The sequence below is a fragment of the Anopheles nili genome, chromosome 3, assembly GCF_943737925.1.
Source record: "Anopheles nili chromosome 3, idAnoNiliSN_F5_01, whole genome shotgun sequence".
In the NCBI taxonomy this organism is placed as follows: Eukaryota; Metazoa; Arthropoda; class Insecta; order Diptera; family Culicidae; genus Anopheles; species Anopheles nili.
This window is the reverse complement of record NC_071292.1, coordinates 63,674,922-63,687,991: the sequence shown is the minus strand read 5'-3', so window position 1 is coordinate 63,687,991 and position 13,070 is coordinate 63,674,922. Positions and strand designations below refer to the sequence as shown.

The 13,070-nt window shown below is 50.2% G+C and overlaps 1 protein-coding gene across 1 annotated transcript in view; it reads right to left on the bottom strand.

Annotated features, from left to right (window-relative positions):
- The window catches only part of LOC128725616 (glutamate receptor 1-like), a 57,004-nt gene extending 53,090 nt beyond the window's left edge, over positions 1-3,914 (bottom strand). Inside the window, exon 1 of the mRNA XM_053819374.1 lies at positions 3,713-3,914. Coding sequence (XP_053675349.1) covers positions 3,713-3,914 — 202 coding nt within the window. The remainder of the gene's footprint in view (positions 1-3,712) is intronic.
- Between the last annotated feature and the right edge of the window lie 9,156 nt (positions 3,915-13,070).

Genomic DNA, 13,070 nt, shown 5'->3' with positions numbered 1-13,070 from the left:
TTTTTGCTTATTCTGCGGATGGCAAAAAAAAACTTGTCTCTCTATTCTTAGGCATGATAGTTTGATGCTGCTTCTTCCATTCGCTCACAGACGTCGGCACAAATGGGCCAAATGGAAGCTTCCACGAATATACGGGGAAACTTCTTCAGGCGAAAGCAAATTTAAGATACCCCACACAGGCGGGTATCAAAAGTGAGTTACCAAAATGTCCCACGGATTAGTATTGCGGATCGCGCCGACGAACTAAAAGTTTATCTGCGCATAATTGGAAAAAAGCCGTTCGTTCGGTGGGGGGAAAAATAAAGCCTGACCTAAGATGTAAGAGGCTTGTGCTATTTTTTTTGCAATGCCTTCTTCGACCTACGTTTGAAGCATAGCGAGAGCGAAAGATAGCGGGTGAAAGAGTCGGAAAAAGTAAACCAAAAACAAAAAAACCTTCAACAGATCAAGTGGCCAGCGTCCAACGGCGTCGGCCCAAAATGAGATGGGGACCCTTTTTTAAATTGCAGGTTATGAATGAATTATAATCGTGAAAACTTCAATCTTCGCACGCCAATTTATGCATCTTTTCCAGCATTTTCTCGTGAATGCTAATTTGCGGAGGGGAGATTATGGAAAAGGCGGTCAAATTGTGCCGAGCATGAATAGATAAGTTATTGCGTTAGGTAGAAAGCGACTCGGGCGAAGGGTTGAATTCTGCTCGCCCGTACTGATAAAGCAACGAAACACAATGTCATTTTCTTTCCCGCAGCTATATCGTAATTAATTTTATATTCCTATCTGCTTTAGTTTGTGTTCTTTAGAACAAAGTGCTTCGAAGAGCCGAGTAGGGACGTAAGACACGACGTTTCTTCATGGAACGTGCAAGGATACAATCGCTCCAGCCGGTTTTTTTTTATGATGCATTGCCATTAAATGCAAAGTGCTCAATTGAATGGTACCCTTGCGTGATCAATTTTCCACTCGAGTTGAGTGATGGTACTCCCTTGTACCCGGTGGAGAAATGCAGATGCAGACGCAATCAGCCAGGCGAAAAAACGGATGCCCCCACAACGGAAAGTCAACGGAGTGTATTCCACGAAACGCCAAGCGCATTGCCCGACACGGAAGACAGATGCACCGGGGCAGCTCGAGAGTTTACGAGCATTTTTGCGGACCAGATCGAACGAGGTGCGAACGGTGATCAGGCCCAGCGAACGAGCACCGAGTGTTACGACTTTCATCTGGCGTGTCGCCGGCAAGCACGTCCGGGTTTTCCGTTGGACGTGTGGAAATGGTGCATGCAGCTGGAGCAGCAGCATCAGAAGGAGGTAAAACCTACACAAAAAAAGAAATGCTTGCAAAATGGAGCTCTCGACGAATAAAAGTCAGCCAGCGGCAGCAAGCTGGGGCAAAACACAGCATGATCGATTTGACATTGATGAATCACGTGAGGGTTTGAGTGAGAAAGAAAGCCCCGAGCCCGAGCGAGTATGTTATCGTTTCCCTTGCCCTATATTCGCACTCATTTCTAATGCCCTGTCGTTGCATTAGGAGCTGTGAGTTTGTCTTTTTTTCTTTTTTGAAGCTCAAACAACAACAAAAAAACGCACTTGCACGTGCACGTTCATCTGCTGAACGAAAGGCAAGTTCCTGCGTGCTGTTGGGGCAAAAAATCGACACAATGCTGATGAAACGTTCTGAAAACAGCAGCTGATACGTGCATGATTGTGATTAAAAGTCGAGCCGGAAGAGATACCACGCACAGTGCCACGAAAACGGTGCTCCACTCGTGTGCCGCGGCACTGTTGCTGTCCGTGGAAAGTCCCATCAACCCGGCGGCTGGCCAGAAGAATGGTTCTCATGATGAAAGTGTCGAAAGAACACACACACACTGGGGGTTCTTTGGATGCACACAGAAAAAAAAGAGGATGAGCAAAAACTCAACCGCCTTTCGCTTTTTGACAGCAATGAGCTGGCCATCGGTTCGCACAGGGTGAACAAGAAATCGATGGCACGAAGTGGCTGTCCACACTTGCGGGCATTTATCGCGCACGATGGTTCTCATCGGTTGGTGTGGGGGTGGCAGGAAGAAAAAAAAAAGCGCCACCAGGCTTTCTTTTTTGTGTTGTGTTGCGACCGCTTCCGGTGCTCTCAGTGGCGCCTTTTTCCCGGAAACCGGACGGGAAACACTCGCGAACGCCACGGCCAGGACTTTCCGTTCTGAGGCTGTGGGCTTTTGTGTTTTTCGCGTAGTTTGCTTGCAGCAGCGTAAGCACACGCGAAAAAGAAATACGCCAAAAAAAAAAAGGACGCGGATGATTTCATCTCGCCGCGCGTGGATGCGTTTCGGATCGGAAGCGGTCATGCGTGACGGCTTCATTTGCCAGCGATGGGCGGCGGCTTAGGAAGCGTGGTTTCGGAAACTTTTCGTTCGCACAGTTCCAGCGCACGGACTTTAAGGAGATTTAGCCAGCGACGGAGCCACGGACGCTGGGACCTTTTCGCTTGTTCTAAAACCCGCGCCCGTACCGAATGTGACGATGGGCGTAATGAATTCTGAAAGACCAACCTTCCCTCCGGGGCTAATGCTTTTATTCGGCCAAGTTCAAAATTTCGCATCACAAAACCGGATCAGCGGGATTCGAGGCGGGCCTCCCCGGGGGGGTGGCTTACGGTAATCGATTAAGGTCGCAATATGCCGGAACATAATAGAGCGGACCGGGTTTTCGAGGCCCTCGAGGGCTTTAAGTATGTTAATTTAACGTTTACGTGAACCCTTTCGCTCTTTCGGTTGCAATTGCATCGGTCGTCTTGGAAGGGTTCAGAACGCAAAAAGAGGAAAAGAATGCGAAGAAATAGACCCGAACGGCTTGGGCTAGAACCCCCAGGCAGCCATACGACGAAGGGATTCTTCGTGGGACGGGCTCAAATTATGGTTAATCGATTCACGTAACAGCAATTTATTTTTGTCCACTACCACCCACCGTCGGGACCGATAAAGAAAAGGGGTAAGTCACCATCACCACCACCGGTTCAAATCATCATCATCATCATCGCCGTCAGGCCTTCGTCGTGGCGATCATGATCGTCCCATTTGTCAAAAAGGGAAAGCCCGAACCCGTGTGTGTGTTCACGCGGGAAAGGATAACGAAATGAAACATGAACCCGGGTTGTTTGGAAGGGGGATGAAAATAAAAAGAGAAGTAAAATCGCCCACTCCATCACACGCTCCGAGATCCTTTCCCAGCTCACCCTCGACGCATTCAGCTATAAAAGCTCCCCAAAGGATTGGGGTTTGAAAAAGGCGGCCCGGTTTGGCTTGGCTTTCGAACACAGCACAAAAGCCGATTGGCGAGCGATATGAGATTTTCCTTCTCTATAGTACTCCCCCATCCCGGAACAGTAATGTCCTGCACGTCTTTGCACGAATTTCGGGGGAGGAAAGAAAAACCCCGGTGGGAGAAAAATAAATAAGCCTGACCCCGGCGGGGCGTAGATCGTAGATTTCAGGGATCGTAAATGGGCAGGGCGATTCGATTTGTTGCTAGAATGGTCGTGAAAAGCGCCCATTCCGTTGAAAAGCAGGTTGACCGGGGCTACACGCCGCACGCGCAGGTCCCACCACATGTCGTCACGGGTGACGCAGGACATCCGGGGCGGCTATTCATTCGTCACTCGTACAAATCAGTTGACAGATCAGCTACCAAACCGGACGGTTTCGGGGACTTACCTAGTGGGATCTTTTCCGTCGGTGGCTGCGCGTTAGCACGGACCGGCGTCTGCACGTGGCCGAGAAGTGCCACCACCGTTAGCAGCAACACACCGGAGGCTAATGGGCGCATAATTGTGGCCGATCTGCGGGTGACCCCAGGGGCCCTCAACTGGCCGGTTCGCAGCCAACCGCTACGCGCGCTGGTAGTGATTAATTCCATAATTATCGCCCGTTTTGCTTTCGACTTCCGGCTGTGCGGCCTGGCCGCACCCCAACACTCATGCAACTTCACGCCGGCCGTGGGGGAATGAATGAGAGATGAAGACACGACACACGCACCCACACACACACCCACCCACACACACTAACAACACAACTTTGCCGGTTAGGTTGGCAAGCTTGCGAGCTTCTGTCGCCGAATAGGCACACTTTTTGTGGAGAGTAAATTGCAGCAATCACACCACACTAGAAACGGACGTGGGCTTTGTGAGGGCCGTGGCTCGGAGGCAGCATTTAAAGATGGCGATTGGCAGGCCCACTCACTCGGTTGCGTTTCCGGCTGCTCCGGCCACGGGGACACACGCGCACATCACGAACCCTGAGGTTGACGTTGGGCGCAGGGCACACTATGACTACGTTTTGCGCGAGTTAAACAGCTGCTGCTTCCGTTCGAGAATGCACGAAGGATAATGCGCTATGCTTTACACATTCGCTGCTCAGTTGCTCATTGCTATGGGAATCGGGGAAAAAAAGAGAGAGAGAGAGAAAACAAAGTTGCTAATAAACCAACGGTCTCAAAGCAAGATAGTTTTGAAGCGATTTCTGATTGCTCAACCCCAAGCTCGTCTCGCGTTAGGCTCTGATTAGCCTCTGACCCAACCGAAGCGGGGCACAATCCATTCGCGCGCGTACAAGATTGATCGCACCTTCCTTCAATTACATTACCGGTCACCGGCGGCAAGTGGCCCCGGGGAAGGGCTGACCCGCACGATGAAGGGGGTCCGCGCGGCGTGCGTTGGAATTGAAATCGTAAAATGCCATTATTTTATCACACGCGTAAGACGCCCTGCACGCAAACCATAAATAACAGCGCCCGGCGTAATAAATCGTTACCGCCCCGTGACATATTGATTTGAATAACGGCAGGCCGGAAAAAGAAGGGACGGAAAAAAGGAAGCGTGTTTCTCTCTCTCTCTCTCTCTCTCTCTCTCTCTCTCACATGGGTTCGTGGGCCGGATTCTCGGGGTTTTCCCTTTTTTTTTTTGGATCCAGCCCGCTCACCGACTGGCTTAAAAGCGATGACTTTTGAGTCCCTTTACACGCCTACACCCGATCGAGACTCGGGGGTCCTTGTTCTTTTTTTATATTTTTTGCTCGCCTCCTTTTCTTCGCTTCGGTATCGCGCACGGAGCGTTTACCAAGTGCTGATGTTCGCTTCCGATGGTGTTTTTTCCTTCTTGTTTTTCCCGGCAGTTGGTGGTGTGTTTTTTCATCGATTTACGCCCCCACCCAATCGCGCCGCACTGTTTGTCTTGGGAGGGTGGTTTTTTTGCTTCTGCTTCTTGTTTTTCTTCTCTCTTATTTTCCCCCAGCGGAGGTCGTGCGTTCTTGGGCGGCTCTGGTGACGGTTTCACCGAAATCGATCGGATTTTCACTTTCGAGATGTTTCTGTCAACGATGATGGCTTTTTCATCTTATCACTCACTTGAATTCGATTACGGATTGATTTACGTTACGCTTTTGCGCATATACGCCGCCAACCGTGGGCACGTTTGTTTTTCGGGCGTCGTCACGCCACCACCCACGCAGGGGTTGAGGTTTAACCATAGTTTCCGGGTCGAGTCAGGGTAAAAATAAATCTCAGCCTCCGTTCGAGGGTGGCAAATTCGAAGGCGATTCCGATACGCAAAATTACGCGAAAGCTGCGCGTCGTCCCTTTAATTTATTCATCCCGCACTTTTCGACACATCGCGCACCGACCCACCGCCCCATTGGGGGTGGCAAGGGCTCGTTTCAATAGAATTCAATTAACTTCCCACCAACGGGGCTTCTCCGGGGAAATCCGGCGTGCGCGGTTTCCGTGGCCGCGCCGATCGACCGGCAAAGCCCGCAAATCACTCCCCGGGCCGCGAAGTCGGTGGAAAAGTTTCACCCGAAAAGCCACCAGCGCTTCATCAGTTCATTGGGCCGGCCCGGTGGTCTCGGGGAAAAGTTTTGTGCCGTTTTTCCGGCCGCCCGAGCGCTCAGGGCAGGCTTTCGCTTGCCGAAGCGTCTCTGATTTAACCCACTTGGGAGAATTCCATCCGCAGCAGCCCTCCCGCACGAAAAACACACACGGAAAAGCCACACGTACATCCAGGCACACATGCATGCACTCACAAACACGCACACACACACACACACACTCATATGGAGGCTCGAAAAGCGTTCACCTAGCAACGGCTGCTAGGGCATTAGGCAAGCGCAGGTTGCTTTGCTCCGTAGTCGTGGAAAACGGGCAACGAGGGCAAGTGATTTATTTGCTTTTCACATCTAATTTTCAAATACTTCGAGGTTTTTGGTTCTGGCGTTCAGCTGCCGGCCACCAGAGTGGGACCAACGGGCGTGAAAAATGATCAACAAACTTTCCACGGCTCACTTTTCACCCGCGGGAGTGACTTGGTGGCGGTTTTCCCTGTCGTTCGCAGAGCCGGGAGCAAGGACACAGTGTCCTGTAGCCGCGTGGCTTGACCGGGTTGGGCACTTACAGTTGTTTATTTCACCGTGAGCCTTCACTGCAGCACACATTCACACACGGTAGGAGAGGCACACATACATGATACACGAGCACGCACGAGCAGGTCAGATGACGCGGACGAGCTTGGGAAGGTGTACTCGATGGATTGGCTTTTTATTTCCTCGGAAATTCAACCAACAGCGTCATCGATACACGCACTCTTCTCTCTCTCTCTCTCTCTGCTTTTCCTCCAATTCGCTTTTCCGGCTTCGTTCGCTCTCTCGCACGTCCGCACTTACGATTGGGTTTTGTATTTTCACAGCATCCAGCACCAGCAGGTCCGTGGGCTTCGTATTCCTTTCGACTTCCGGTCACTCCACGCGTACGCGACCTTCGCCACGCGGTTCGTCCTTCGCGGCGGGCCCAGTTGTGAGCTGGTCAGGAACGTGCGGGTTGAACCTTGGCCGTTATTTTTTTCTCCACTTTTTGCAGCCTCTCGCTTCTTTTCTTCCACCCGAACAGTGAACACCCAAGCTCTCGGACACATGCAGCGAAACGTGCCTACGCGCCCATCTTGGCAGACGTCTACTTTAGTACTAACGTGACCATCCCCGTCCGAGTGTGCCATGACCGGCCCAACCAGCACCGCTCGGGCTTGCTGACAGGTCGTGTTTCTGTACTAAAAACCAGCACCCGTTTCGGATCCGCCAAACGACCGCAGCATCCATGCGCCATGAGAGCGTTCCATGGTGCGCTCTACAGAGAGATGCGAGCGAACGGCGAAGCTCCGGCTTCGTTCGGGTCGGGGAGCGTTTGGGAAAAAGCAACGAAAAGCCCAGATCTAAAGAGAGCACCGAAATCGGTACACGAAGTTGTGCGAAAATTCCACCGGGAACGTGACGAAACGGTGAGCCCCTCGGAGGCTGTGACTCCGGTACTGATAGCACCGGGGGATGAAGGTCCTGCCGGTGAGTGGGAGGCAACTCAGACGCGCGAGGGTGCCTTTTGAGTTCGCCGATAACGCGCCCAGGCACATTGCACGTGCTAATTAATCGTGCGAGCTGTTCTTACGCACCGCTTTAGGCGCCTGTTATCAAGCGTATGGTAGCGTTCCTCATCGATCATTGCAAGCCATTAGGTCGGCGTGCTCAAGCCACCGGTTTGAGGTTAAGCTTCGATGTCTTCGTCGAAACGGGGGCTTTTTACGCTTGATGGGAGGTGAAAGTTGCCTCGGAAAAGTGTATTTTCCAATGACATTTACATCGCTCAAGTACGTGTATGAATCTACGCTGGTTGATTTTTTAAAACCAACTTCAAATCGTCTACCATTCCTGCACGAATGGGCCTCGCCTCACGTTTGATACGTAGGTGAAAGATAAATGTATCGAAATGTATTGCTTTGATTCGTACTGCTTTCCTTCCAACATTCAAACATTCGTCTACAAATAAACGTCACAATCGAAACATGTACGATCGTTTCCACCGGCCTGATGGAATGTCCCAAAAGGTTTGGCTAAAGCGCTTTCTTCACTACGTTTCGTTGCGGTCGCACATGTGACGTTCGGTGTGCTTTTCCGCTTTTCCCAGGGACTCATTTTGGTTGGCAAACAGACGAAACCCCGGTCTGTCGTCGCATGAAGCGTACCCTTTCGAGCGAGCTGATGAAGAAGAAGAAGAAAAAATATATCGCCTCCGCAAGGAATAATTCACTACGACCGAAGATGCGAGCGTGTGATAGGCAAGGAAAAACGTGAACTACGGTTGCGAATCTTTCTAGTGTGTCTCGTGCTGGTCTTTTGCTCGTCTCCCGGTTGGGTTACACCATTGGAAATGGAAACGGAAGGGACACCAGGAGTACGGAAAAGATGGAACAGCAAAAAAAAAGGGCACCCCGTGGAACCGGAAGTCAAGGAAAACTTCATCATACGCGCAGATTTCGTCCACGGTGCGAGTGTGATGCCGTGCCCGAAGAAGCCGCGGTTCGGAAACCCCCACACATGTAGGTGAAATTGGAAATATAAATTACGTGCACGGCCCCGATTCGCGAGGTCGACCCACGAGACGGCACGCCGGCGCGTCGATGGTGGTAGCATTTGCATTTTTATCTTCCGCCACACTTTTTATCTCCTATCACGTCGATATTTCATTTTCATATTCATATTATTCTGATAAGTTCGCCTGCCTCCCCCCACCGGGTTGTACATGGGTTTTGGTTTCGGTTTGTTCGCGCTGCCGTCCGCCGCTAGTGGCCAGATTTGCTAGTGTTCTTGGCAGACTTGACAGGAGGCTATGGTGCTAGTAATGGGGCCACCATGACCAACTAAACGAGAGCTTTCGATGGTGCGCCAACTGCCGAATAACGTGTAATCTATCACAGTAGCAAACACAAGCCCTAATGAAACAGTGGCCGTCGTAATCTTAAGAATTGGACACTCGGCACACAAAAGCACAACCGAATAAGAAAAAAATAGAAACAAAGGTTGCCTTATTTGCCTCGCCGATCGCCGTGGAGCAAATGTTCGCTCGCGGAACATGAGATATTAAATATTTTTTACGGCCTCGCTGAAGTTTGTTTTTAATAAGGATTTTCGTATCATTCTTCGCGGGCAAGCGGCTCGTTTGATGCAATTTCACTCGAACATGCCGGGCAAGCGTGACCATTGTCGTCGCGGCGTTCGTGCCTTTTTGGAAAGTTGTAATTGAAGTGAGGCCAAGCTCGCGGGCGTCACCACCATCGCGTGTGCCGGGATCGGGTAGTGGGGGGGTGGGGAAAACAACGGCAATAAAAAAGAAGAAGCAGAAGAAAAAGAAGCACACGCACAGACAGGAGTCAAATAAAAAGCAATAACGCTGATGAGCGTTGGTGTTATTGTTGCCCGGGAACGGCGCCTCGGGAACAGCGGGAACAAATAAAACAATTTCCACCGACCGGCGGAGGGAAACCTGAGCGTGATTGGCAGGCAAAAAAGCTCTCCCGAAGTTCTTATGTTCTTATGTTGTACAAACGACGTGCCCGGAGGTGTCCCGAGGTGTGTCGTCCGTTTCATGATTTAGTGTGCGGGATCGACATGGAACGGGACATGGAAGAGCGCGATGACGATGAGGCGGAAAGAAAAACGAGAAGCTCATCATAAAACAGCCCATTAGGCCGCTAAGATGGAACAAATGGTGCGGCGAGTGTTTCCCAGGAGGAAAATTGCGGATATTGCGGGCTAGGGAAGCATTTTCAGGCGTGACAACGTTGTCGAACGGAGGCGCGCGGTCGGCATCTGCTGGTAATAATATGCAAACAGTGCTACCTTAGAAGTTTGGTACAGCCAAAGTGTGCTTGCTAAAGTGCAAAATAAAGGAAGAAATTATCTGAATAAAAAGACAGAAGCTTTCCGGAACTGAGGACGCTAATTGGTCTGCATGTATATGCGATCGAGAGCAGTAATCGATCCGTTTGGCCTGTTCCGTTAAAGCACGATAAATCAGGTACCTCATAACAACGTTAAAGGGAAAGGGAGAAAATGATGGTGGAGAAAAAGAAAACCGTAACCCAAAAGCCGAGCCGTAACCAACCTGTGCCCTTGGCGTTTTTTTTTTGTTGCTTTCTCACCAAGCCTTGAAGCTTTCCCCGAAACCTGAAGCTCCCAGAAACGGGATGTAGAAAAAGCGATTCCACTCGTTTCGGTGTAATGAAGCTAATGATTTTTTGGTTTAATGATTGCTTCGGGGGAAAACCACAATGGCGCTCGGTGCGGTGGCGAAGACACGAGACCCGAGACCCGAGACAAGTCTACAACTCACCCCACCCAAGGTGCAAGTGGAGGACAGTAAAATAAAAACGAACGAGAGATCAAACAGAAATGTTTGAGAAACGAAAAACAAAAGAGTAATTGGAAAATTTCGTGCCAAAGGAAGCGAGCGCCCACGACCGATTCGGCACCGGGGAAAAGGGAGGGAAGAACTCAACACATACATACAGACAAACACATAAAAAAACTCGCAAAACAAAAAAAGTTGCGAGTGCGAGTTTGTTTTGCCGCCTTTCGTTTCGCTCGGCCGGGAATGCGGCGAGGAAAACAGCCCCGGAAAAGTAGTACGATATTTTGATTCCTTCGAACAATATTGAAACAGTCTTGAGGTTTCTGCTTCTCGATTTCGAAAGTTGCGTTTATTTTTTGTTGGTGCTGCAGCAAGTTTGTTGGGGGTGAAATGTGAAACATGAAGAAGAAAAAAAAACAACGAACGGGAAAATGGCAAAAATATTACGTTATCGCTTTCTTAACCGAACTACTGCATGTATGTGAGTTTTTTTCTGCTCGTAGAATCTGTTACCAATTGTTAGCAGCGTTGGTTGCGAGAAGCTGAGCCAACGATCAGCATAGAAATGGAACTTTGGTTGAAAATTGACTCCATCGAACCCTTTATCGGGTGCGTGGCTTGAATGATTTGCAATCGCCTTCCGATGGGGCGTGGAAAAATCCTCCCCAGTTCAATTAATGTAGACAAAAGGCGTCTTAAGAGAATTCTTAAGAGATCGCGCTCGCTGGAATGGAATTTCGCACCGACCGGTCCTTCGGATTAGGAGTGGCGTGGCCAACAAAAGCAGCTAAAGTGTGCTGGGCGAGGGATGGTTTTTTTGTTGTTATTGTTGTTGTTGTTGTTCTCCCTTCGACATGGCTTTCCGATTTGCATAACACAAGCGAAAGGCTTTCCATTGTGCTGCGCTCGTGATAATCGCCATAGTTCCGCGTGTTTCGCGTCCTTATGCCGTGAAGGGATGCCATCAGGACGTCGTCGCTCGCGGAAGGGTTGATTCCATCGCGGTGGAATGTGTAATCTCGCGGAAAACGATGATGAAAAAAGGCGCCACGGTTTTCCCGGGGTGCCAGTGAGGGTGGCTTGAGTACGAAAGTGGGTGGATGTGTTGAATCAGCGCCCACCGATCGCAAGAAACGCCATGCCTGCAGCGCCATTGCGTCCATTTGGGTTTTCGATATTGAATTCGAGATCAGCGCAATTTGTTGCTCATAGTTTTTCTTTGCTTAGCCCTTGCTGCTCGGTGCGCTTTGTCTAGGAAAGAAAGTTTTTTCATTTACCCCTTAGAAGTGCTCATTCGCCAACTTAAACCAAGGTGATGATGATGATGATGATGGCGATGGTGCCACCCCAAGCGCACTTGATGGTCGGATGCTAGTGCCACCTTCGGTTTGAATGTGCTTTGCGTTTTCAACGGCACCGAATAGCTCGCTCGTAATCGTGTAAAGTAATCTCCACACTATCCCACTCGATGGCACAGGCACAATGTGCTGTAACGTGCTGTACCAAACAGAAGCCTTCATTCAGGCTTCATTCCAGGAAAGCTCTGAGTTGAGCTTTTAATTTCTTTTAAGTAATCTACTAGCAATGAAACCTGAAATCCTGAATGGATGACTCCACGAGGCGTGCAGGGATGACATGAAATGCAGCCCAACATCAGCATCCGGTTCGCTTAACCTCCGGACGGGCTTCGGTGGCATATGATGCGATTGGAATGTGATTCAACTCAAGCGCACATCAATTCGTCGTCTATTCACTTTTGGGCACTGCTGCCGCAGAATGAACCCACTCGCACGGGAGACCACTTTGATGTTGCCGCATCATGTCAAACCCCACTCGGAGGAATGCGCTTATATGGTTGATGGTTTATCGGTGAACGCAATCGTGTAATGCAATTATGAGCAGTTCCACCCAAACGGGGAAAAGAAGGTCTCTCTTTCATCCAGCGCAGGGTTTCTATTTCGTACAAAAATGGTGCACTTTCGCAGGATGGATGCATTCGCCACGGTTGGTTTCGCCTCAGAAAGGATCGCATCATCACGCGTGTATGACTCGCGAATTTGTAAGTGCACATTTGGGGGCAATGTGATTTGAGAAATTTGTTTCTTTTTTTTGCTGTAGCCGAAAGAGAACGCTTATTCGCTTGACAATTCGTGGCCCTTTAATGAACTACCACCGTACGGAGTGTAAATAGCCCTCACCAAGGCAGCCGGTTCGCATCGAAGCTTTTTGGGGGCATTTTTTGTGCTCTTAATATCGATTTTCACTCCCCTCCGGCCGAAACTGGTCCTCTGGCGCGCATTTTGGAAGTCAATCGGGTGCTCCTTGACCGCACCCGGTGACTTGTTGCGAAGAGACCGAGAGAGAATGCTGGCGCGTGAGGCGAAGCAAGAAAAGAGTCGAACGAACGAAGCAGACGCAGGGCAGCAGAAGGAAATTGTTTGGGTCACCGCATCCGTTGAAAACGGACGTTACGGACGATAAAGATCCGCACAATCATTATCATAAATAAAGACATCCTCGCCGGGGTGGCCCTTTTTCCTGTCGCCGGTAGTTACATGATTGTGAACACTTGCACACGGAGACTCGGAAGCTCGGTTACAAGGTCATTCTATGGGGAATTCCACGAGCCGGAGGGCCGGAATAAGAGGGCCCGTGAAAGCCCATCCGCAAGTGTTCGAGTTTCGAGGCAGCCCATATCAATACATTCTAATAGTTCACACGCATTGGCGGATACGATGAACGGGGAAATCGCAGCGAAAGGAAACCCCGGGGTATCGTGGGTGAAAAGCAAACTTTTGCGCATTTTATTCCCATTCGTGGCCACCCGAGCGTAGCGGTACAAAATCTTCG